Source organism: Pipistrellus hanaki (genome assembly GCF_964339955.1).
Source record: "Pipistrellus hanaki genome assembly, chromosome: 11".
In the NCBI taxonomy this organism is placed as follows: domain Eukaryota; kingdom Metazoa; phylum Chordata; class Mammalia; order Chiroptera; family Vespertilionidae; genus Pipistrellus; species Pipistrellus hanaki.
The window spans coordinates 35,976,895-36,003,913 of NC_140513.1; the positions used below are offsets into that span (position 1 = coordinate 35,976,895).

At 40.2% G+C, this 27,019-nt stretch overlaps 1 protein-coding gene across 1 annotated transcript in view; it reads right to left on the reverse strand.

Annotated features, from left to right (window-relative positions):
• RORB (RAR related orphan receptor B) overlaps positions 1–27,019 on the reverse strand; it is a 174,504-nt gene that overhangs the window by 9,636 nt on the left and 137,849 nt on the right. The window contains exons 5-9 of the mRNA XM_084898926.1: positions 19,272–19,393; positions 18,169–18,301; positions 13,145–13,252; positions 11,346–11,456; positions 8,284–8,396 (exon numbers count right to left, since the gene is read on the reverse strand). Of these exons, the coding sequence (XP_084755052.1) occupies positions 8,284–8,396; positions 11,346–11,456; positions 13,145–13,252; positions 18,169–18,301; positions 19,272–19,393 (587 nt within the window). The remainder of the gene's footprint in view (positions 1–8,283; positions 8,397–11,345; positions 11,457–13,144; positions 13,253–18,168; positions 18,302–19,271; positions 19,394–27,019) is intronic.

Here is a 27,019-nt window from a genome sequence, read left to right on the forward strand (position 1 = left end):
AGGATCGTATGCAAAGGTGCTGTGGTGTTTGGGGCGCCGGAAGTAACTGAAGGAAGTTCAGTGTTACCAGAGCAGTGGGTGAGCATCTCCAAGGATAAAGCTGGAGATGGAGCTTACCAGATGACACAGGTCTCAGTTAAGGTCTTTGTAAGGGTTTTGAGCAAAAAGAGAAAGATGATCACAAGCCCATTCTGAAAGTTTTCACTATGGGTCCAGAATGGAAAACTGCATCTTTTCTATGTTCTCATGGACAAAGAGCATGTGAGTGTCCGCTTAACTAGAGTTCCTTGGGAAATTATTCAGGCTCTCTTAACCAGCTGGTTTGCAAGAAGGAGACTGTAACAGTGTGAGAACAGTTGTCGTTCTCCCTGAAATTGCTACCGAAGGCAGAAAGGCTGTGAAAGCTTCCTACGATCATTGCAGATGAATTGATGATGTGCAGAGCTCCTAAAACTTCCATAAGCATTTCAGGAATGCTTGTCTATCTTTAGTGTGTGTGAGTCCCTGGGGTGCTTCCTGCAAATGCGGGTTTCTGGGATCTACCCCCGGGGACTGTGTTTTCCTGTAAGTCTAGGTGGAGCTCAGACCCCACATTTGAAATGAACATTCCATGGGGATACTGATGTAGTGGGTCCATGGGAGAGAGAGTTTGAGAAATGCCTGTTTCAGAGGTTCAAATTGTATACATTTACAACTGTTCTTCAAAATTGAAAAGTAAATTACTTGTTATGTTTGAAACAGTCCTGGTAGCTGAGTGTAAAGTTAGCTCCTTTTCAGGAGACAGACAAGCAACTACATTGGGAGAGGGAAGAGTCCGTGTGCTTAGTCCTATTCGTTTGGTGAGGGACAATCATGCAATTCCCAAGTCTCCTATGACACAAACACTGTACAAGGAGGAGGAGCCGAATGACTAAAACCAAAAACAACGCATGGGTTTGAGTCCTGACTGAATCCTGCATCTGCTGTTTCTAGCTGTGTGATCTTGGGCAAGTCCCTGAACCTCTCAGCTCACTTATCTACCAGGCGGCCATCACGGCAGTCCCTATATCAGAGCATTGTTGTGAGATGAAATGAGACAATACAAACAGCCTGTAGCAGAGCCTAACATGATATATGTGTGTCAACATACGTGTTAGGTGTCATGCTTCCATTCTCATATAATGCTTCCTTCAAGGAGAGAAATATCTAGTCAAGACCACACTTTTTTTAGTCACATGAGACACAAGGCAAGAAACCAGCTTAGCCCTTAACCAAGCACCAAAAATCGAATCTTTGTATATCATGTGTGCAAACAAAATCAGCCACTTACTTCTATTGAAATAAAAAAAATAACATATTAGTTTTCATTTTCTTGTAGCAATTAAAATAAGTTGCTTGTTTAATAAACTGTGATCCATAAAATCGAATCCTAGGTGTTATGATTCTTCAAGAGTTTTTTGTTCCTTTAGAGAAGGACGATGGGGGTGGGAAATTAAATGTATGAGACAAGGACTGAAACCCTTGCTCACTTGCACCAGAATTATTTGACCATGTGTTCGGTTGTAGAAAGGGAATATGGACTCTTGATTCTTTCCTGCCTAAAACTGGGCTTAAGGGGCATCTGATTCAGAAACTCATTCTCCCCTCTTCTATGGGACTTGGATTCTTCCCTGTTGCTCATCTGGAGAATGGGCTGAATGGTGAGACTTGCTTTTGGTAAAAGAACACTGGGACCACTTGACCTAGGATCACCGAGAAAGGCAAAGAGCTTTCCCAACCTCTGTGCTCTTGGAAGAGGCTGGTTTAAAGGCGTCCGATCAGCTGTGGAAACAGAAGTGCTGACAGGGGCATCCATTACTCTGGAGGCATGGTGGGCCAGGAGGCCACACAGGCAGCAGTAGTGCTTGTCAGCGCCCAGAAAGGCCTGGTGGAGGAAGCAGCTGGCAGTCACTCATTGCTCATCAATATTATGTACTACTGCTGGGGGACCCCCATTTCAAAGGGAGCTCGGAGCAGCCTCAGCAGCAGTTAATGGCTCAACAACTTTTTAAACAGCTGGGGAGGTGATCCCGAAGCACTTGGAGATGAAGGGGGTAGTCAATTTCAAATCATCATGAAATTTCTTCATGCTTAAGTAATCCCCATAGTGAGGATAGACAGAGGGTCTATAAAAAGACATTTTCACGCTCATCTCTTTCTCATAGAAGCATTTTTATAAGAAGGAAGCTTTAGCTTATCCCTACCAGGTCTACAAGAAGAAAAGGCAGCTGTTGGAGAAGAGATAATAATTCCTATGCCTCTTTCCAGAGGGTACTTTTATGAGGAAAATCCATAATTTTATAACTAGCACATTTGATGTTGAAAACATGAAACCTGAAGAGCATAAAACTAGTGATCTTGGTCATAAGGGCTCCCAGGCCACCAAATGCTCTCCAACCTGACTGGGGCAGGAAGCCGACAAGGATTTGATCAAAGTGTAAGGAGCTCCAGAAGCGCTGATAAAAACGGGGCACAAGTGAGGCTAAATAAATCCATTTCACTTGTTCATTCATCTTCGAGCTTTTATTTAGTAACTTGGCACTATGATAATAGAAAGACAGACTTCCATCTCTATAATGATTTTACAGTTTTGTTATTGTTATGCTAGAAATGGACTTAGGAATGAAGAAGTTAGTGAGCCTGTGGTTTTGTGCCTCTCCCAGCCCTATCTATCACAGTTCCTCCTGGGAAGGCTGAAGCCTTCCAGATCCCAGGGGGAGGTGAGTCTCAAAGAACAGACTCGTCACCTCGTGGTGCAGCCATTCTTGGCCAGGTCATTCTCTCCCCATGGTGAACCCGAGATCTCCATTGTGCTTTTGTTAACATGGCATAACTTTAGGCTAATAGCTATGGAGGAAGGGATGCTGTGTGGCATCTTCATGGACAGCAAAGGCTTTAGCAGACTAATACTAATAAAAAAAGAAAATAATAGTATTGCTGTTATCTCTCCTTGAAGGAATAATATTTCCTGTAATAATGAAAAAGAGAGATCCAAATAGGGGGCAGGTAATGTCTGGCCAGCTAGGGATAGGGGAAAAGGGAGGAGTGACAGAGAGATTCTGAGCTTCAGCAAAATAACTCCACACAGATTCTTCCACAAACTGGAAGGGCAAGTTATCAGCATAGAACTATGGTCTAAAAACACCTGAGGGTGGTATGGCCTGTGATTCCTGGAAAGGTTGCATCTCTAGCACATGTCAAGGCATAGGCATTCGCACACTGTTTTGAGAAGCGAGCTGAAGGCATGGCACTCACTGAAGTGTTCCAGATGGGGTAAACAAAAATGAGTGTCCCTCTGGGCTCTGCATATGGCGAGGTGAGTGGGCTTCGTGGGCTGAGGCACACCAGGAGTTCTCCATGCCTTCTCATTGGATACATGATGTGTTATTACTGAGTTTGCTACTTTCAAACTTCTCAGTCCAGCTCTGGGCGAGACTATACCTCCAGGAGTGTTGCACATATTTGCAGGAATGCTGGGAAAAGTCTCTGTGCTACCTAATCATATTCTATGACTCTAATCACCCAGGAGACACAGCAAGAGGGGTTGGACTGGAAAAGAGCATGGGAGGGCAAAAGAAGATTTTAAGGAGAAACCTTTAAATCTTCTTTTGCCCTCCCATGCTCTTCGTTTTCCTCTTTTTGAGTCAAAGAATATTATGCCAAAGGGATTAAATGACCATCCAGTGCAACCTACTCATTTCTCAGACAAGAAAAGTATAGCCCAGAGAACAGATGGGCTGCCTCCCCTAGTCAGATGGGGCTTACAAAATGTATATTATATATGTATATTATAAATACACACGTGTATTTTTTTTCTATGAGTTTTAGTGAAAGTGACCAGTGTCATCTCATTCCAGACTTCTCAAGTCCAGATCCAGCCAAATCTAACTATTATTCATAGCTCAAATATACCTCATACTTTCTTACCTCCACACCCTGTCCCCCATCACTTGGAATGCCATAGTCCACCTCTTAACCTCCTCCCCCAACTTCCATCTTTTGAGATAGTTTTCATTCATTGGTGATTAGCTCATATATACCATCTCCTGGACAAAAAAATTCCCTGCCAAATAAAATTTATTTTGTCCACAACTGTAAACAACACTTACAAATTACCTGTTATAAACCATTCAGCTTGCTTATATTTGATTTCATTTAGTCCTTAACATAACCAAATGAGATTGATACTATCTGTAGTCACATTTTACAAATGAGGAAACTGAGGCGCAGGGAGGTTAAGTCACTTGTCCAGGGTCACTCAGCTAGGAAGTGTTTTTGATGGTTTATTATAAATATGCTGTATATTATCATTATGCTGATGAGCAAAGAAAACTAGATTTTTAATAGGGTATTTTTTTAGACAAACAAATAAATGAAAAATTGATTAATATATAAAGATTAAAACAATTTAGCCAATGAACACAGACTTCCTGAATTTTCAAACCTTCTCTTGTTCCAAATTTAGTTGAAAGTATAAGACACTGTTACTTGGATTTAATTTCAGGAGGTGGTCGTGTAGAAAGTGTGCTGGAGACTGTTCTTTCAGGACAAAGTCCACTGACTGTGGGTGAGTCCTGCATCTCTCACCTGACATCTACTACACCTGTTCAGGGTAGAAATTGTTGTTTCATAGCACTCAAGAGGCAGATCTGCCCCACCTACTGGGGATTTAACCTGAGCCCTGGACTTCAATACAACGGTTGTGTCTGTGTGCATTTTTCTAGAGATAGGTTTCATAATGTTTGCCAGAATCCCCAAGGAGTCTATAAATAGCATTCATAAGAATGGTTGTCACTGTTTAAGAGGGACATTTCTGAAAGGATGAGAAAACTCTGTGGTAGGGAAGAATTGTTTTTTCTGATTTAAACAAAACATTCCTTCTGGAGAGTATGGGTTTGATGAGGTGCCATTGTCCTTAAAGAATTCAAGCTCAGGACCTCTACAGATGTAGCCTTTCCTCCCCCAGCATCTGACAGCTGATGAATCTGTTTTCCATAAATGGAGTGACTTATCCAAAGCCATACAATTCAGAGCTGGCATAAATGAGAGTCCAGATCTCATTCTCTCTCATGATCCCTCCACATTTGTTCAAATTACATCCTATTAAAATGGTGACAGTTACAAGGAAGGGTCCACACAAAAACCCAACATCTACACAAGACACATGGAAGCAATGCTTTGTCATCTGGTTCCAGGGAATTTTATACAAGAAACTAGAGGTCCAGTGCACAAAATTTGTGCATTGGGGGGGGGGGGGATATCCTGCACCCCTCCAAGCCAGGACTGCTGGCTCCCAACTGCTTGCCTGCCTGCCTTCCTGATTGCCCCTAACTGCTTCTGCTTGCCAACCTGATAACCCCTAACCTCTCCCCTAACCTCTCCCCTGCCAGCCTGATTGATGCCTAACTGCTCCCCTGCCAGCTTGATTGGCCCTAACTGCCCTCCCTTGCTGGCCTGGTCACCCCTAACTGCTCTCCCCTGCAGACCTGGAAACCCCCCCCCCTCCTCTGCCCCAACTGTCCTTCCCTGGAGGCCCAGTCACCCCCAACTTCCCTCCTCTGCCAGCCTGGTCCCTCCCAACTGCCCTCCCCTGGTGGCCTGATTGCCTACAACTGCCCTCCCTTGCAGATCTGGTCTCTCCCAGCTGCCCTCCCCGGCTGGCCATCTTGTGTTCACATGGGGGTAGCCATCTTGTGTGTTGGAGTGATGGTCAATTTGCACATTACTCTTCTATTAGATAGGATAGAGGCCTGGTGCATGGGTGGGGAACAGCTGGTTTGCCCTAAAGGGTGTCCTGGATTAGGTTGGGGCTTCCCTCAGGGTGTGGGGCAGCCTGTGGTGGTTTGCAAGCTGGCCATACCCCCTGGTGACCAAAGCAGAGGCTCTGGGATCTGAGATTTATTTATCTTCTATAATTGAAACTTTGTAGCCTTGAGCAGAGGCCTGGGCTGGCCAGGGGGTGCAGGAAGCTTGGCTTCCTCCATTGCCAGGAAAACCCAAGCATCCTGCTCACTCTGTGGCTGTAGCCATCTTGGTTGGGTTAATTTTCATACTTGCTCCTGATTGGCTGGTGGATGTGGCTTTTGTGTGTAATGGATGTATGGTCAATTTGCATATTACTCTTTTATTAGATAGGATTACTCTTTTCTAATTCTTTTTCTGGTCTCCAGTTTTGCAACATTGTTACTATAAGAAAAGAACTGAGTGGATGTTAACTAGACTTATTGTGGTGATCATTTTGCAATATATTATAACCAAGTGCTAAATCATTATACTGGTATTATGCATTCCAAACTATATAATATCATATGCCAGTTATACTAAAAAACTTTAAAAAGAATTGACTTGTGTACTTTTCCAACCAAAGATGGAAAAAGGAGAAACTGACCTATGTCCCTGTTCTGATTTTTTTCTTGCCACTAAATACCTTTCATTCTTCATTTTCCCTGTCTCCTTTCTATCTCAGGACCTCAGATCACCAGCACCAGGACACCAGAAGGTAAAAGATGGTGTAAGCATGAGAGCTTTACTCTCCCAGGATAGTAATAATCACAGTGTCACAGTGTGTTAGAATCCATGTAGTGCAAATATCTCATTTGAACCTAAAGCACATCTATACAGGAGCCAGGAATTATAATTTTCATTTACACATGATGAAACTAGAATTTTCTGAAATGCAGACAATCTCCCTGAGCAGAATAGCAACAACTTTTGTCTAACTCTAGATTTTATCAACCTTTATTTTGGTAAACTAAATGCAGGACCCCCAATTAATTAGTTAGATATACTTATGCATTTTGCTAGTTATATATGCAATTATAAGTGACAGATGCATACATTCACATTACCATCTTTTTTCTCCGGTTATCTGAAAGCATGTAGTTTTGCTCTTCACTGGGAGAAAAGAGGTGCAGAGAGAAGGTGATTTGTCTTTTCCCACTAAGTGCAAAGTTATACCAAAGAGAACTAGCCCTCCATATTGTGAAAATGTTCTTCCTAAGTTGTGTTAATTTTAACACAATGTTACCATAATGAAGCAGCATATTTAACTCATTAAGTTTTTTTTTTTATAACAACGCTCTTTCTGTGCAAAGTAAATTCTGATAGTATCCCTAATAGTGTCTTTCCCCTTTTTTAAATAAAGAATTTCAAGAGAAGAATGACAGTGTTTTAATAAAAAACAACAGCAACATAAAGAATGGGATTTCTAACCTCTTTACCATGAATAAGCGCCATTTCCTAGTAGCTTACCCTATAAAAAAATTCCAGTATTTTTTTTTAACTCATCATCTATACTCCATATTGTGTGTTCACCACCCCAAGTCAAGTCTCTGACTATCATCATTCATCCCTCCTCCACCTTCCCTCATCCCACCAAAATCAGTTTTTTAAGAAAGCAAAGGTACTTAGAAATCTAAAATAATTCTGGCCCTCAAAAATATTACAATGTGTAAGAAACTAGAGATACTTTAAAATCTAAAATAGTGCTAAATATCAATTATTAGAAAACTCTTCCTCTTTATGATGATTTTACCTCAGTAAACAACTTTTCTCAGTTCTCTTCTTAAGCATCACTATTCTTAAGCTGAATCAAGAAATTGATGGTGTGTTGCCTGCTTTTGCCCATGAGACACTTGTCATTTTGAAAGACCCCCCAGGGCAAGTCTTGAGTGAAGAGATTAGAGTTGAAGGGAATTTTACAAGGAATCAGTCTAATCTTCTATTCTGGGTACTACTGTCATTTACAATATATCTGAGAGGAAACCAAGCAGTATCTATTAGAATATGGCCAATGACAGGGAGCTCACTACTTCACACAGCGGTCTACCATTCCTTTCAGCAACCCTCATCATTTTATATTTATTCCATATTTTGAGTAAAAATCTACCCCTTTTAACTTTTGCCCGGATCTGACTCCTATGTGGCACAAAGTATCCTCTTCTGCCACATTTGAGTTCTGAAGACTTGATTCCCTGCTTCAAACTTTTGTTTTTCAGATGGCATGCCTCAGTTTCTTTCATGTGTTTTCCTGTACCTGGGTTTCAGGTCCATCAATATCACCCTGTCCTAAAAGTGTCATTATCCTCTCCATCTATTATAATTTACTAGTCTCCCTTTTAAATGTGCACCTCAAAATTTATGCACCTTTGGTAACTTTAAGAAATCATTGTTGCCAAGAAATGCCTCTTGCTTCATACAACCAGTGCCCTTTGGCTCATTTCACTCTCTTTCAGTGACCAAGGGGTCTGGGGTCTGAGGACGTACCTTTGCCAAGGTCTCATCATCCAGGTGATTCTTCTGAATCACATGTTGAAGTGCAAAATAAATCTTTTCCTGAAGCTTCTGGACCTTCCTTGGTTCTATCAGCCAGGCTCGATCTGACAGAGGAAAAGAATGGGTAAGAAGTGGTGGGAATGTAAGCTTTGCTTTATTTCACCTGTGTATACAAGTGCTGAGTGTCAGATGCATTTCACATTTGTTCTAAATTGCTTCTGAAATCATGTAATAGTGATATCACGATAGTGAACATAAATATTTTATAAGCAATTCCATGATGACAGGAATGCACAATACATTGACATAGGAAATCTTAATGCACTAAGGACCCATTGATTAAATAAACTCCAGTCTTGCCTATGAAGGTACACTGTGACATATCATTCTAACTATATACCTACCAATAATGCCAGCCTCTACACTTTTTACCCATTAAGGCTTATTTATTTCTTTTTTAAATGGAAAAAGTGACAAATATTTACTTCTGGTAGCAAACAAATGCCAAATAGTTTTCCTCCTACCATTTACTTACTGCATTTGATTATTCCCATAGAGTGTAGTGCGATGGAATATTAATTCTAAGCCTGTGGGTCTATGATGAGGGAAATGGTTTTACCTCTGATGCTGGAAGAAAGTGTTATAGGATGATAACATCACTTATAAAAGGGAAAGGCGGTTTGTATTGTCTCATTTAATCCTCATATAAGCATAAAATCAATTTTAAAAATTTAATCCTGAGTCCTCTTTTTCTATAATGAATTTTTAAAAGGTGAATAGGAAAAGCCCTCTCTTCCTCCTTTCCTTCCTTTTTACTCTTCTTCCTCCCTCTTTTCATTCCATTCATCCCTCCCTCTGTCCCTCCTTCCTTTCGTCCTTCTTTCCTAGAAGCTCTAGACACTGTGGTGACAAAATTTAGCCCAGCCAGGCATCAATGCCTTAGGTTGGAACACCTGGAGTCTCCAAATGCTGAAAAATACTCATGGAAAAGAACCTGGGCATGATCCTTTTGAACACAGTTCAAGTCAGGTGAGAAACTCGATTCTGTAATCCTAGACAGGGCAAGAATAAGTCTAGTCAACAGTGAAGCAAACCCTTACGTAAGTGAGCACAAAAGCCTTCAGTTGACAATTGTCAATCAGAATAAATTAAGTCTCTCTCCCTCTTCCCTCTCTAAACTCTCTGGAGCTGAATAGACAGTGGTCATTATGGCAAGAACCTTGTGGTGGTGGGGCGGGGAGGGGGTTTGGCACAAGGTGGAGCCTTCATAGTCTGGAAATCTATCTTCTCTCTTTTTTATTATGGCACAAGGCCAGGGTGGCAAACAAGGTATTTGGAGTGGTTAAGGCCTCTGAGTGTGGGTTTGTTACCAGGGTTGGAAGATTCAACACTAGGTAGAGTAAGCCAAATATTGTGGTTCCAAGCTCAGCAGAATTTGATGGCCATTCTAGAAAATGGCCCATGGTTCAATTGACTCCTAACTCATAAGGGACAGGCTTATCTCCTCTGGAAGAGTTATCTTTAAGGATTGATAAATCATGTCTTAAGTATTTGCTGTTAGGAATTTATTGACTTGCCACAAACATACCAAAAGAAGACAGCGAGTTCTGTAACACTTCCTTCCAGCAAGCAGGCATCAGAGGTAAAACCACCTCTCTCACCATAGACCCACAGGCTTAGAATTAATATTCCATTGCACTACACTCTCTGGGAATAATCAAATGCAGTGAGTAAATGGTAGGAGGAAAACTATTTGGAATTTTTTTTGCCACCAGAAGTAAATATTTGTCACTTTTTCCAATTTAAAAAGAAACAAACAAGCCTTAAAAGATAAAAAGTGTAGAGGCTGGTATTATTGGTAGGTATAGCTAGAATGATGTGTCACAGTGTACCTTCATAGGCAAGACTGATTTTTTTCCTGCCTCTCTGAGAAAATACATTGGGCTATGAGAAAAAGACCTAGTCTCTAGAAATAAATGGGTTATTGAAGGAATGAGTCTCTTGATAGTAAAAGTTAGCAGGAATGTGTCATTCTTTCAGTGGAGAACTATCAACAACACTGCTATCCAAATCTAACTGTATAGGCAGCTGAGTGAGTGACTCTGAATTCTCATTCCCATTGAAGAAGAAGCCAGGTATTGATTAGGATTCTATACCTTTTTCAGGTTGGCATATATTTTTAAAAAGAATCTCAATTGCTACAGTTCTATGTGATCTATAAATATTACACCTTACCTTCTTTGAAAACTTTTTGCCATGTTATTGCATTTTAGAGGTATATGAGGTCTTTATTATTATGAAGCCCAACTCTCTTACTTTATAGATGAAGAAACTGAGACTCTGAGAGGGCAAGTGTACAAGGTCACACAGATAAATGGTGGCAGAGCCTGCACTAGAATGTCTACTGCCACATCAGAGATTCTTCCTTTTCTGGTCTTAATAGGAGCCATTTTTACTCTGCTGTCCTCACCTTCTTTTAAATTCTCTGATGTGACAAAAAAAAAAAAAAAAAAAAAAAAAAAGAAAGAAAGAAAGAAAGAAAGAAAGAAAGAAAGAAAGAAAGAAAGAAAAGGAACCATCATTTGCTTGCAATGAGCACACCCACTTACCATGGGTAGATAAACCAGAGAAAAGGGTATTTTAAGAGGAGAAAGTGTACTCTTTACTTAATGCTGGATCTTTCATTCGATATATTTCTGCTGAGTTTCATCTTATTGGACAGTTTTCCAACCATGTCCTTTATTTCAAAAATCAAAATGGAACTTAGTTATAACGAGTCACTATCAGTTTTTATTTGCCTGTTAAAGAATAATTTGGCTCTTTTGAATCTGGAATGACGCCTACCACATGCTCTACTCTAATTTTTGAGATAAAACCAGCCATTTGATTTAACTTCAAACTACTTTCCTTTGGATTGTCTAAAAATATCTTGCTAAAGAAAATATGGCTCTTTTAAAGTTTCTCTTGAGCACCTTGGCTGAGGTAGGTGTCATCCATGTGAAAGATAATGAAACAGGTTAAAAAGAAAAGGTAAAGACCTCAGCCTTCCCTACCTGGAGATATCAGAACAGCAGATGAGAACAAAGCAATCTCCTCCTCAGTCAGGTGCAAGGAGCACAGATTCTTTGCAAAGTCAAATGCTTCATTCACTAGGTCATCAGAACCTATAAAAGAAGGCAAATCAATGAAGATACTTGATTGGAATGGGCAAGAGTAAGAAAAGTTATTCAACATTTTACCTAGTAGGCACATAGAAAAAATATTTCCAAGTTTTTACCCATAAAAAGTAATTTAGTAGTAATTATAGATGAGGAATCCAGGCAACATCTTGACCAGGTAATGAAAGTTAATATTACCATGAGGGACAGTTGGAAATGGTGTGTGCCCATTGTAATATCCAAGTGTGAATACATGACCTGAGTCTAATTGCATAAGCTTGAAATTAGTTTCAACTAAAACAATTTAAATAAGTGATTTGGGGTTCCTTTAGTATAGCTACAGCACTCATAGAAAATCTAAAACATTATGTATAAGGGGCTGAGGGCTATCAGTCATGGTGGCACTTGAACCTGGTAATATACGGTGAGCAAGGGCCTTGAACTAAGATGTTAAAAGTCAATAGAACAGAGATGAGGTATCTTTCAATTCGGAAACTTCCCTGGAAATTTGATTGAGGAGTAAGCATTCCTTTCTCCTCGGCCACACCCCCCCCCTTTTTTTATCTTCTAATGAATGATTTGCAGGTCAGTTGGTTGGCCATTGTGAATTTTGGCAAAATAATGCTTCATCCCTACACTGATCCTGGGTAAATGTTTATTTTATGAAGATGGAAATATCCCCAAGTCACTTGCCAAGGCTTTTCCTCCTTTCTTGAAAATCTAGCCTTTGAGATGATATGGACATGTATCAGCTAACAGCACAACAGGTCAAAGGGCAGTGGCCTTCTTGGATGTCCGTGGGCAGGATGTGGAACAAATGGTTCTGTCAATCATTTAAACCTTTCCTGGCAATAGCCTATCTTTGCTAATGTTCTTCTTATACATACTGTGCACTGATGACTGGATGATACACAGACTTCCAGGGGCTGACTCTGATCTTGCCCTCTCATGAGCCTGGTCTGGGGGTCATTTTGGGCAGGTTGATACCCACTCTACCTGTGGTCCCAGACTTCATAAATTAACAGGACAAGTGTTACTTCTCGGAGTGAGAAACAAATGAAGGAGCTCCTCTCTTAAGTATCTTAATGAATGATTATGACTACATTAAAATGTAAGAGGTCACCCATGGATCTACAGTGGTCTACATAATATACTTGTGAAGCAGTAAGCTGAAGGTAAAAGAAAGGCTGATTCTATAAAGAATGACCTATAATACAGTCCAGATCTTTTATTGATTTCTGAATGAGTCCTGGTCAGTCTCAATAGATCCATGTTTTTTTCCTTCCTTTCCTGGATGCCTACTTATAAGATCTCAAGAGTTAAAGAAAACATTGGAGGCTCACCTAGTCCAACACTTATCAGAAATGGGATACTATGGCCAGCCAGTGTGGCTCAGTTGTTGAGCATTGACCTATGAACCTGGAGGTCTCAGTTTGATTCCAGGTCAGGCCATATTCCCTGGTTGTGATCCCTGGTGTGGGGCAGACAGCCGATCAATGATTGGCTCTCATCATTGATGTTTCTATCTCTCTCTCCCTCTCCCTTCTTCTCTGAAATCAGTAAAAATATATTTTTTAAAAAAGAAAGTGGGATACTAGTTCACATTAAAGACAGTATTTTATTTACCAACTGCAAGCTTAGTAGAGAAATGGTTGGTAGCTAATAAAATTGTGTCATATCAAAGGTAAACTTACCTAAGGCTTTGAACATTTGCATTCCTCCATATTTTCCTTCAAACAGAACAGTGTTGTTTAATGGGTTGAAGGCACGGCACATTCTCACTAAAACCACTTCCAAGCAACCTATAAGAAAAAACAACTATGTATAATATATATAGTCATAAAGTAGTTGTTACTGCATATAGGTCAAGAGACTTTTCAAAAACTTTAAAACACGCAAGAAATAGATACATATACAGAAATCCTTCAAGATTCCTTCCCAAGTAAAAAAATACCTATTTTTGAAATATAGCTCTCTTGGCACTATGTGAGGAATTAAAGATAAAATACGCTTAAAAGGTGGCTGAGATGGAGGGGAGAAACAACATTTTTTTACAGCTATATTTCTTTCTATTTTTGGACTAACATTGAAGTTGGTTTCAATTCTTGAATTCACAAGTGATGGTAAGTGACCTGGAAAGGAGCTTTGCGGCAGGCAAGCCGAGGCTGTTAACTTTTGTACCAGTTTTGATATTTGGGAAAACTAGCTGTCTGCTTCCGTTTTTTGCATACTCCATGTATATTTTAGCACATGATGACTCTGAGCAGGGACTCCCTCAGTATGTTGCTTGGGGCACTGTTATATATGATGTTCTTGGAAATGAGGGTTTCTTTGGTCAAATAAGTTTTGGCAAAATGCTGAATATCTTCTCTCTCCAGAGATAAATGGGCTATAGAAGGAATGAGTCTGAACAACCACAGATCAAAGGTTTGGGAACATCCCAACACGAGGGACCTTGTTCAACCTTGAGGGACCTCGCATTTCTCTGACGTCACTGTTAGCCAGCCCATTGAGGACAGGACCCTTGTCTGTAGCCATAGGCAGCGGTATTTTATTCACTCGAATATTTCCATGACCTAAAAAGTCTCTGGCACATAATAGTTGCTTAATACATGTTTATTGAGTGAGTTAGTTTACTACCTTTAGCGCCCCCCTCACCCCCCTACCCGGAGATTTATTGGCCTCCTGAGGAACTATATTGCTGCAGTTTCTCCACATTTGGGAGAAATGGAATTTTGCCCCATAGACCTTGGAAGGTGACAGCCAGACTCAGAAGCCACAAATTTGCATGAGGGACCATATGGGTGATTTGGCCACTCCCAGTGGTGTACCCAAGGGCACCCATGGTGCCTTTCTTAGGCAGCTGCCTTGTATCTATGCCTGTGTTCTGTTCCTTTCATTCTGCTGATTGCTCTTTGCTGTCCCTCATAGGTCACCTGGAATAGGGGGCTTGCACGTAAGAGGGGTTTTGCAAATGTTAATCGAAGCAATGCCTTTCTAACAAAAACAATAGCTCCCATTTATCGAATATCTACAATGTGGAGCATTCGTTATTTTATTTGTCCCTTACAATACCATGTCAGGTAAGTTTTAAAATAATTTTGTTGTTGTTGTTAATCCTCACCCGAGGATCTTTTTCCCAATGATCTTTTAGAGAGAGTGTAAGAGAGTAGGAAAGATGGAGAGAAACATCAGGAAAGATAGAGGACAACATCGATGTGAGAGAAACACATCCTGCACATGCCCTGACCCGGGCCTGGGTTGGGGGGGAGCCTGCAACCTAGGTATGGAATCCTTGGTTGTGCTCTTAACCGGAATTGAACCCAGAACCCTTGGTTCCACAGGCCGAAGCTCTATCCACTGAGCCAAATTGGATAGGGCTAGAGTAAGTTTTATTAGCTCGTTTCTATGGATAAGTTACAGGAGACTCAAAGAGGTTAAGTACTCCGCCTTTTATATTAAAATCAACATTTTGATGCAGGCAGAGATGATAAAAATTATACGGTCCAATGGTTCACAAATGTCAGTCCATGGACCAGTTATATCTGAGACTTTCTAAAAAATACAATGGATTGGATTCCCCTCTAGGAGATTCTGATTTCATGGGCCTCAGATGACACCCATGACTTAAACAGTCAGTAAGCTCCTCTGACACTGCTCATGGAATTCCAGCTTTAGAATCTGTTCTTTCTAGCCAGTCTCTTTACTTTACAAACAAGGAAGCTTTCATCTAGAGAGGTTACCTCAAGGTCACATATCAACTGTGGTGAATTTTATTTTTCAAAGAAAGTCATGAAAGTATCTTCCATTTCACATGCTTTTCTAGAACCTTACCGCTCCCCCATCAAGTTGTAGAACCTGTGTCTCCTACCCTTGAACCCAGGTGGGCCTTCATGACTGACTCCAGTACTGCCTTCTGAAGCTAAGTCAGAGAAATGCTAGGTACTTCTGCCTTGTTCTCTTGGAATGCCAGCTTATGGAACCTAGTAACCATGCTGTGAGAAAGTCCAAGCAGTCTGTGGAAAGGCTTGCGTGGATAAGAACTGGGGCGCCCAGCCCAGAGCCTTGGTTGAATTCTGGGCTGTCAACCAGCACAAATTGCCAGCCATGTAAGTTAGCCAATCTGAAAATGGATTCCCTCACTGCCCCCCATCAAGTTGCCTCAGTGAGCAGGACAAGCCATCCCTGCTGAGCCTTGCTCAAATTGTAGCTTTGGGAGAGCCAAATAAATGATGTTTGTCCTTTGAACTAGTTTTGGGGTTGTTTTTACACAGCAATAGGGTAATCAAGTTAATGTTTGAGCCAAGATTTACATCAATCTGTACCATTTGGTAAAGAAGCAGCAACTTAGAATTTTATGTGCATTCTAAATTCAAATGCCAGCTTTGCTGTATATTGGTTTTGCGATAATGAACACTTGAGTCACATTGAGCCTCCACTTCTATAAACCTTCGCTTTCTCTTCTATAAAATGGAAATAATACCGACCTCATAAGATTAAATAAGATGTCATAGGTAAGCATAAACACATATATGTATGCTGTCCTATGTAATAATAGAGGAATATGCAAATTGTCCATTACAGCGTCACATCACAACCGTATCAGCAGGCTGTGTCCCCGCCCTCTGCTCAGGCAGCTGCAAGGCCCGGTGTAGGATAGGATATGACAGGAGGGGATAAGAAAGGAGAGGGAGAGGAAGGCAGGCCTGCATGCAGACAGCCCGAGAGGAGAAACAGAAATACAGAAAGGGAACAAGAAAAAGACGCAGGAATGGAAAAGGGAAGGAAATGCAGGGCTGCACTGGGGAGGGGTGGTGACCGCCGGGGGTGGGATGGAGCAGGGGCACCCAGCGAGGGGTGGGGTGCAGGTGGCACAGAGTGGGGCACCCTGCCCAGACACGGGAGGAGGGCGGTGGCCCCTGACACAGGCTGTTGGCGGGGAGGCACCCATGGGTTCGGGATGGAGTGGTGGATGGTCTGAGGCCTTCTGGGTGGAGTTCCTCCTGCTTCCTGGCAGCAGCACCTGGGCCCCACAGGCCTCGGCCACCCTCGCTGGGCTAGTGACCCAGGCAGGGAATGGGTTCAGAACAGGCTGGGGAACGGGGGGGTGGGCAGCAAACACCTGGCTGGGGCTGAGCCCTGGGCTGGGGTTAATGCCCCCCTGAACAGAAGCTTTAAGAAGGGAAGGAGGGAAGAACTTTATAAAGGAGTCAGTAGAGAGCAGAGTTAAAGAAGGAAAGAGGATGTATGAGTGAACTGTAGGAGCTATAATGAAAGTCAAGTATAGTTGTGTACTGGGGACAGATTTTTTAAAGTAGGAGTCAGAAAAGAAAAAAGATAAATTATAGCGAATAATTCGGCAGATAGATAGGTAGATATTAAAACAGTGGAAGTAAGTAGAGAAGAATGTATGGGAAAGGAAGGATGACAGAGAAAGAGGGAGGGAAGAAAAGTTTTAAAGGGAAGCTGGTAGAGCTTAAAAAGAGAATGGGAAGAAGGAAGAAATGGAGGAGAAAGCAAAGCAGGTCCAAGGGAGGAAGTGAATAAAAAATTAAGGTGGGAAAGAAGGAAAAGGGGAGGAGGGCAAGTGTAAAGATAAAGGAAAGAAGGAATGTGGGGAGGGAGGGCAGGAGAATGATGGGAAGAAGGATGATAGCATAGAAGTAGGCAATAAGGAGGAAAAAAAAGTTTATAAATGATGAGTCAGTAGGAAAAAGTGTTATATAAAAGAGAGAGAGAAATTGTGTGAGAGGGAGAAGCCAATGAGGAAGTCAAATGCAATTGTGTGTGAAGGGGATAAGGTTAAAAAAAAAAAGTTTATAGGGGTGACCAGGCCGGTAGGGGAGGGCAGTTAGGGGGATCAGGCAGGTAGGCAGGATGGTTAGGGTAGGCAGGCAGGTGAGCAGTTAGGAGCCGGAAGTCCACGGTTGTGAGAAGGATGTCCAACTAGCTCCCAGATTGGAGAGGGTGCAGGTCAGACTGAGGGACCCTCCTTTCCTCTCCTTGTGCACAAATTTTGTACACCAGGCCTCTAGTTATAAATATAAGAGTACATTATTATTACTATGGTCTAGAGACCATGAATATTAATATATATACCATGGTGGTTCTTATCTTCTGTTTTCAAATAGGGCCAAGAAAGACAAATAAATTTTTTCCTTTTTGGGTAATAGTATCTGCAAAGTCAATCATGTGCAGTTTCTTAAGCTGCCTCCTCATTGTGTGTGTGTCAGTCAGTGAGAGGAGGAGGAGGGAATGAGGAGAGCACGTGGAAATTCTCCCCATGTATTCTGGCTGCAGGCTATCCTCATTAAAATGATTGGAAATGACCACAGAGGCAGAGCTCAGCTAGCCTGGGTCCCCCCCGCCCTCCGACATCCCCCCAGCAGAAGGCAAATAGAACATTTTAGAGCCAGCTCAGCAATTCAGCCACCTTGACACACTAATTACTTGCACTGCCTGTCAAGCTGGGTATCTCAACCTTTGCAATTAATAGCTCTACTTTCAATAAGCAAAATTGTATTTGACTTCAAAGGGGGAACTGAGTGAGTATCAGGGCATTTTTATTGCTGAGAGTTTCCTTTGGGAGTTGGCTGACAGTGTGGGTGGTAAAAACCGAGGTATATGTTGGAAGGAGGATTTTCTAGAACCAACACTGAGCTCGGGGTCGACCACATCCTGGTCTAAAATAGGCCCACCCCATCTCTGCCTTGCTTACCTGACTTCAGAAGTAGGATCTGATCGTTTTGACAGAGTTCCATGAAGCCCGTTATCCTCTTTGCAAACTCTACCACGTACTGGATGGCGTGAGTGATCTGGATGGCACATTGCTGCCATAGTGCTTCCCTGGACTTCAAGAGAGAAAAGACAGAATGCACGTGCAATAAAGGGCAACTGGGAGAGTCAATGAAATACTCAGGGTTGCCCGACTATGCTTATCTGTCACTTAGGGACCAAGAGGGGGTGAGGGGGACTTACCGGATTCCTTTAAAAGAGGTGGGCAATATTTTCTAAGATATTATTTTGACCTGTTTGAAACCTTGATATGCCACAGTTATCAAAGTACTGAGCCTTGAATCATGGGAACATTGTCAGAGCATGTAAAGATAGTTATTTATAGTTTCTTTATCCTTTCCCCTTTTTGTCCTCCATCACCTTACCTAAATAAACTCAAGCACTTAGTCCATTTTGTAAAACCAAACTCTTGCACTGAGGAATACAAATTTCACCCACAGACTTTTATAAAGTTATAAAAGCCTTATTTTCATGTATACCTGATGATACTAAACTTCTAATCTTGATTTTTGTGTTCTTTCCCCAGAACTTACAGCAGTTTTTTTGGGTATAAAATTAATTTTAAGGGAAAAGATATCAAATCAAATTGCCCTCTTAAGTAATATAGAATCCCAGAAATGTATTTTGATCTCTGGGTTATTTACTTTGGAATGGGAAGCATAAATCTGACTGTGTTAATTCTGGTTTTCATTGAGCATAACTATACTTTTGTCTTTCTATTTATATAAAAGTGATAAGATTTCATTGCTCCAATATATGTTATAGTCAAATATTTAGAAACAGGAAGATTAATGCATTTAATTAAAATTTCATTTATTGGTAGATCTTATAATAGAGGGTCTCAATCTCAAAGACATTTTGATTGTCATACTTGTGTGTGAGGGGGTGCCCTGTGGGGAGAGACTAGGGATGCTGCTAAACATCCTGCAATGCACAGGACAGTCCCCACAGCAAAGAACTGTCCAGCCCAAAATGTCAGTACTTGTGAAGTTGAGAAAGTCAGAAATAGAGAAACTACAGGAGTACCTTGCTTTGATACGCTTTAATTTCTTCATAGGTGTGGGTCTGCCACGCCAGCTGGTGTAGCTCCTCCATGGTGTATTGACATGTCTCCAAGTGGGACTTAATGATGTTCTGTGCAATTCGATCTATGAGAAAGGATATCAATTGATTTGAGGGTTCGTAAATGAAATTCCACTCTGCTCAAAGGAACCTGTTCTTAATGCGTTGACAATTGGAATGCCTTTGGGAGGTACTCCAATTGTATGAGAGCGTTTTTTAACACTACTGTCTATTTAAAAAATTTCAGACAATCTCTTTATTGCCTATTTTTAATTTTCAGCCTTTTAATTAAAGTGTGCTGCCTTTTCCTTCTCTGATTGATCACACACCTGGGTCTTACAAGTTGTAAAGTGTTCAAATAATCAGTTATTTAAAGAATAAATACAAATTACTATGCCTCTTGCTTTAGGCTTAAAATTCCACTAACAGTCCATTACCCTCCAAATACTTTAAAATATTTTGAAAATCGTGGACCTCTCATTGTTTAGCTCAGAAAAGAGGTAATTAATAAATATATTTGCTCATATTTTAAAAAGGAGAGGATTAAACAATAATATATTATAAAATAGTTTTCTATGGAGGAAGAAGAAGCAGTGTTTCCCAAAGTGTGGTACATGTATCCCCAGTGGTACAGGAAGAGTTTGGTGGGGGTACGCGTTGCACCGGAGTTTGGTGGGGATATGCACTGCACCGTGCTTAGCTGCATCTAATTCTACGTTCTCATGAGTACGAGGGGTACTCAGCGTTACGAAAATTATAGAAGGGGTACACATATGTCAAAAGTTTGGGAAACACTGGAGTAAAGGGATGGGGATAAAGCTAGACTTCTCTGATGACATTATTTTTGTGGATTTGAGTTTGGAACCATGTAGATATCTTACATAATTTATAACAGGAGAGGTGTTATAGATGGAATAACAGGACTCATGTGTTGATAATTATTGACATTGGGTCATGGGGGCATTATATTCTTTCTAATTTTTTATATGATGAAATGTTTCTTTAAGAGAGTTAAACAAGATAAAATAATTATATTCATAAAAAAGGTAGTAACAAACTTAATCAGTCTTTGGGGCCATTTATCCAAAGTGAGTTGTAGTTGGTTTTGTATTTTAAATACTGATGATTTGGGGTTTGGAGATATGAAATTTGAGTGAAAAAACCAGACAGAAGAGATCTCCTTTAAAACCTGTTATCAAACCCCTGAGGTTGGACAGAGCTGGTAAGAGTTTCCCTCATAATTCCATCTGCTGTTGGAACACATGAACAAGGCAATATCTCAGAATACTGTCCAAATTACATGGGAATTCTGTATATGGGGTGTGAGCAGAATGAAGATAACTGGTTTTCAGCTTGTTGACTGTTCTTGGCTCATACAGAAATGGAATTTTTCTTGTGTTTCAGGGTGTGCCATTTCAATTGTAATTTCTTCTATGACAGTTTGTTTTTCTAAATAGCCATTTAAAAAAATTCTCCAAGATAACTCTCAAAGCAGTACTTAGGTAACTTCTTTGGCCTTACTAAGCTTTTGGTATATATGGTGTGAAATAGCATTTTAGTGATGGAGAAACTCCTAATGAATTTTTAAATTAAAAAAAAATATCATATAGCCCATTTCCTAGGACATTACAAACACTGAATAAGTAAATTACCATTCTTAGGACATTTTATATAGTTTGTCATCGGGAAAGCAAGCAGTGTGACTACAATGGAAGCAGCAGAGAAATTTAGTTTTGGAACCACTGCTGCACTGAAGGAAGATGTTTCAATATTTACTAGATTTTTTCAATCAGAATTATAAAGTGGTAGATGTAGAAAATACTACCGTACGAATGCTAACTTATGATTATAGTTATGCTCTAACAGATTCAGCATTAAGCCTTTTTTAGACTTTCACTGCTTAGTATCTTATACTTCCTTTAAAAATCTTATATTCAAAATTTTATTGAATTTCTTCCTATATTATAAAAAAGGGCAGGAACAACTCTATACATCATATTAAAATAGATTGTTATGTCATTGTTCATCATTTTTCAATTTCACTTGGGCAGTTTAATTATTTAGAGTCTAAATACTCAGCAGGTATATAATGAAAACATAGATTTTTTTTTTATAGCTCTTTAGTTTTCAAACCTTTATATTCTTGGCATAGTTTGTTTTCATCTTCAAAGACATGCTGATTTGTTAGCTAAAATTTACAGGCTTTAGGGTTAATAAGCAGCATTAAATTGCTGCTCAAAATTGCATTGTGAAAAACATTCTGGGAATTGTTGGCCAAAGTTTTAGAATTATTTAGTCTTATACCACTGAAGCTTAGGGGTTTATGGTGTATGAGGAGGAATGGACCTAATAAACAGATGGGCAGGTTAAGCAAAATTGGAAGTGAAATCCACATGCATGCTTTAGGACTCAGCTCAGATGTCCATTTCTGGTGAAGGTTTCCTGCTTCTCTGTGACCTCGTACAGCTACCACTGCACTTTGATTCTACCTCCAATTAAACCCTTAATCTAGGCAGACATACATTGTGGTTATTAGTGTAGATTCTGTTTGTTCTTTGTCCTTCAAGGTTATGAGCTCTTAAAGAACTAGACTGCAGAGCCCAGCATAGTGCCTTCATATATTCATTCAACAGGTACTTTTTGAGAAACTATCATAAGCCAGGTTAAGGTACAGATTTTTAAAAATATGTTATTTTTAGGATTTTACAATATTATCATGTCATATCATTATGTAATGAGTGTCCTGAGTTATTGTGGGAGCCTAAAGAAGAAAGTGTCTAACTCAATCAGGGGAGACAGAAAAACAACCGTGGAGAAGATGCCGCTTGCCCTGGGTCTGAGTAAGAGTTTGTATGTTACATGAAGAAGAGAAAGATGAACCTCAGGTAGAGGGAATGACATTACAAAGACACAGATAGAAAAACTGACTTGATAATTTCTAACATTATATTTTACATATTTACAACCCTTACCTTTTATTTAAAAAAATACATGTGTTTTTGTTGTTGTTGTTATTTTTTTTTTTTTTTAATTTCAGAGAGGAAGGGAGGGGGAATGAGAGATAGAAACATCAATGATGAGAGAGAATCATTGATAGTCTGCCTCCTGCATGCCCCCCACTGGGGATCAAGCCCACAACTCGGGCATGTGCCCTGACTGGAATCGAAACATGACCTCCTGGTTCATAGCTCTAAGCTCAGTCACTGAGCTGCGCAGTCGGGGCACAACTCTTACCTTTTAGAATCAATTTCTCTTTTACTGTGGAAAAATATAAGGTTCAGGGTGAGTGACTTTTGAGCCATTTTTACAGGGCTAGCAAATAGTGTTTTGAAATTGAGTGTCTTTTTCAGCAAGAATTCTGTACTGTTTGCAGCATAGAGTGCATGGCGGAGATAAGGAGATAATGAGACTAGGGATGGAAATTGTGACTAGAAACTGAGGAGCTGAGAAAGGAATTGGGATTTTATCTTGTAGGCATCTGGGAGTTTGTGAAAGCTGTGAAGCAGGAGAATGATGTGGGTTTTGTGTTAGAAAGGTGGTCCTGGTCATGGCAAAGAAGGGATGGCATTAGAGAGTATGTGAGATTCATCAGGTGGTTGTGAAAATTCAGGCAAGATGTGAGGGGGTTCTGGACTGGGAAAGAATGGCAGAGATACAACGGAGGGGCTAGATTCAAGACAGAAAAGTGAGGGAGAGAACATTTACATAGTAGGTGTACAGCCAATGTTGACTCAGTAAAATAGTGTTGAAAATGTTCATCCATCTGCCCATCCATCTTCCATCCATCATCCTCCCATTTTCTGCTTCTCCCTCTCCTCCCCCCAAAGGATTTTAGAAAGCTTAGATTGAGCCTCCATTTAATGGTTTTAAAACAGAAGCATTCACAATGGCTCTGAAGACAAACATTAAACATGCATCATTATTTCCCATACTCTTGTGGGGAGAAATAAAAGGCAAATCTCTTTTTGACGTAAGACTTGTAAATATCAATGAAAGCTCAGACACAGTTGCAAGGCAGCACCCCTCTACTTCCTTCCACAAGTCTGCAGTGCAAAGGTGATCCACGTGCAAAAACCCAACCTGACCCTCTCAAAGTTCAGGCCAATAAACCACAAAGTAAAGCTAAACTTGGTCCCATAGGAGCAAGGCCCAAGGGTTCACTCCGTCAATTAGAAAGATGCACAACTGAAAAGACAGTTTGCTTGAACTAGAGAGTCTGCGGTGGTGAAAAGGGGAGAAAGATTAAAAAAGAAGGGACAAAGGGAGAGACAATGAATACAGTATGCAAAGTTCCTGCTGGGAGCCAGAGGAACTTTTAAGAGTCCTTGCCTGGAAAAATAGAAAAGGTAATAGTAAACGCTACCGTCTCCAGGGACCAACCACATGAGACAGTCCAGACAAAGAGACTGTGGTAAAAGAGCAGAGGATGTGGAATCTTTCTGGGCAATCACATCCCCTTCATCCGCTTCCCCGACTTGGATTGCAGTCGCACTCAGAGCCCAGTTTTTGTCAGATTCTTTGACTTGGGCTGCAGGAGGCACATGTTGGAGTCAGCACGGACTGTGCTGGGGTAATGGGTCTGACAGGAACATGGCCACATGACTGACGGATGGGAAATCCTACCACCTGCAGAGGCGATGCCCACGGACCCTACACTCTGCCGTTTCTGAAACCAGGGATGAGGCTGGAGATTTCTTAAGTGGAAAATAAAATGCAGTTAAATTCTTCTTAGCAGTTAATATTCTGTATACAGAGGTTTGTCCAAATCAGAGTATGTGGGCTGCTTTGATATCAAGGACTGAGAAAAATAGTTTGACATGCTCAGTCCAGTCACTTCTTTCAATCATGATGGATAAAATGTAAATATGAATGCTGGCAAGGGAAAATTGGGTGTGTAATTGCAGGTTAATATTAAGTCCATGATCCCTATTTTCTATTTTGTTAATTCCACGAAGAATGGCTTCATTTTCTCTTCTATTTCCCCATATAGATGTGTACAAATTTTAAAAAATAAAATTGCTTTTTTTTTAGACTTTGACCCTGATGCTTTTCTTGAAGGAAGGCATATTGGAACTCAAGACTTATAACCAATTAATAACAATTGTAACTTCATGTATTAAATTACTCTCTTTATGAAATAGAAATGATAATGTGGGATTCAAGTGAAAGAATCGTCCCAGAAATCTTTAAAATAATTGATACAGGGGTATGTTTATGGCAGAGATGGTGGTGCTGGCTTCATGGGTATTTATCACCAAATTCATTAAGTTAAACAGATTAAATATATATAGTTTTTTGTATTCCAATGAAGAGATTTAAAAATAATTGATATAGGCAAATATGCTTTGTAATTTTTTCAATATTATTTTGTACTAGTTTCAGGTTTACAACATAGTGGGTAGACAGTCATATACCTTACAAAGTGTTCCTCCTGATATTTCCAGTATCCACCTGACAGCATACATAATTATTATAATGTTATTGACTATATTTCATATATGTACTTTACAACCCTGTGATGCTTTATCAATTTTGATAAAAATATTATTAAAATTGTCTCTCTTCCATAGAAATGTAATCTTAAACCCATTTAGGGTTAATCTTAAATACAGGTATAATATGGGCAATTCTAAGAAGAGAGAAATAAAATTTTGAAGGGAAAATGGAATACAGTTAGTGGTAATTTTCAATAGTGTGTGCATAAATCATAGGACCCTGGGGCTGAAACTAATTTCCTTTCTCTATTTCCAAATGGACTGTATCTAAATTCCTGAAGCTAGTTGGGTTCTTTTCTATGGACTTCCACATCCCTGCCCAGTCCTTATCAATCTTCATTGCGATCTATTGAAATAAGTAGGAAGGAAATCCCCCTTAAGGCATTTACAGATAGTTGAGATGCATATGATAAAGTTCTCACTGGTAAATGGAGTTTTAAAGGTGAATCACATTAGACAGTGGAAAAATTATATTTTGAAAAATTATGTGTGTGTGTGTGTGTATTGCTTAAATATGTGTGTGTGTGTGTGTGTGTGTGTGTGTGTGTGTAATGCTTAAAATATATACATATATATATAAATACACACACACACACACACACTTCTTACATATTGATCCAAACAGTAAAGCAAAGTTTGGAAACAAGCCATCAAAATTACCTAATTCCACGTAGGAAAAGAGGCGACATCTGCTTATTTCCGTGAGAAATAAGTAAACTGACAAGCAAGGTGACAACTTCTTGTTTATAACTGTAATGTTACAAAATGAGGACCAGCTTGCTACTACTAAAATAGCAAGTGACCTTCTGCAGCTCTGATTTTAACCACTCAGCGGGTTTTTCCACCAAAGGGGCTTATTTTAGCTCTCACTAGACATTTCAGCAAAAGGTGCTCCCAAAGGCTACAGTGTCTCAGACAGCCCCGGACTGTGAGGGTGATTGCATTAGAATTCCACATCCTGGGAGTGGGGGAAAGTTGAGTGTATCTTTAAAAACTGCTGCTTTTAGTGTTATTACCAAGGGCACCCAAGGCCCAACTGTAGGTGAGAAAGCTGAGACTCAAGGCTATAGATAGCATTAGAGGGGGTTGCATTGAACTTCCCAATTCTTTTTCCTCCCCCTCTTTTATTTCCCTGATTTTTTAAAATGAGAAATGATGGTTTCTCCTCTATTCATTTTTCTCCCCAAAGGGTTTTTTTTTTTTTTTTAAACTTGGACGTATTCTTCCTAAAATATTATACCTCAGCCTCAATCAAAATGATTAATGAATTTTTAATTTTTCACTTGCCTTAAGGATCTAGAGAACCGCTCAATTCTCTGTTTAGTTTATACTACTAGTGTGAAAGTGGAATTCTTAGGGGATTCATTTTAAATTAATGCCAGGATATCTCTACGGACTTGCTCAAGGCAAGTTTTAAGTGCTTGCATTAGGTTTTCAGAATATCAAGATTCCTCAGAATCCACGCTCTGAGGCAGTAACTATAACAACTGGTTGAAAGGTGAACCACTTAACCAAGTGTGCATTTTGTCTTTTTGACAATAGACCACTAGTTTTGTAAGTTTTCTATTATTTAGTAGAACAAGTCTACTGGTTACAGTGTAATAGGTGACAATGTCAGAAAGGACGATGTCAATTTCAAGACCTTTCTGATTTTTCTAATCTCTATTTAGAGATCATTAGTTGTTTAGCACAAATAGAATTGTGCTGTCAGCATAAGAACACATCTCTTAGTAATCTACATCTTCAATAAAAAAGTAGTTTTTTAAAGCATTTAAGTTCCTCAAACTCTTTTAAGAAAGAGTTGGGGACAAAAATTACCTATAACTCATTTGTGGCTCAGTTTCATGGTCCAACCACTAATAACTCTCTCACCAATGAATTAGGGTAGCTTCTGGTCTTCTTTTCATACAAATTCTATTGCCAGTTATTGTATCAAAATTAGCTTTCATAGTAAAAGGTCAGAAAAGATCAGCTTACTTCAATGTCCCGGACTTGGCGAGTTGTAAGATGAGGAAGCCAATATGCCCCCATTCAGACTTTTACTTGAGCCCTTTGGAAAGCCACCTAACATCTTAAAGCCTTAGTTCCTCCGGGTTTGATTTTCCTTCCACAGAGGACTTGGCAGCAGAGACATTTCCAAGGGCTCTATGAAGCATGGCCACTTGAGTGGGAGGGCCTTCCCAGGGATTTCCCTGTTTCGATTCTTGGAGGAGAGGT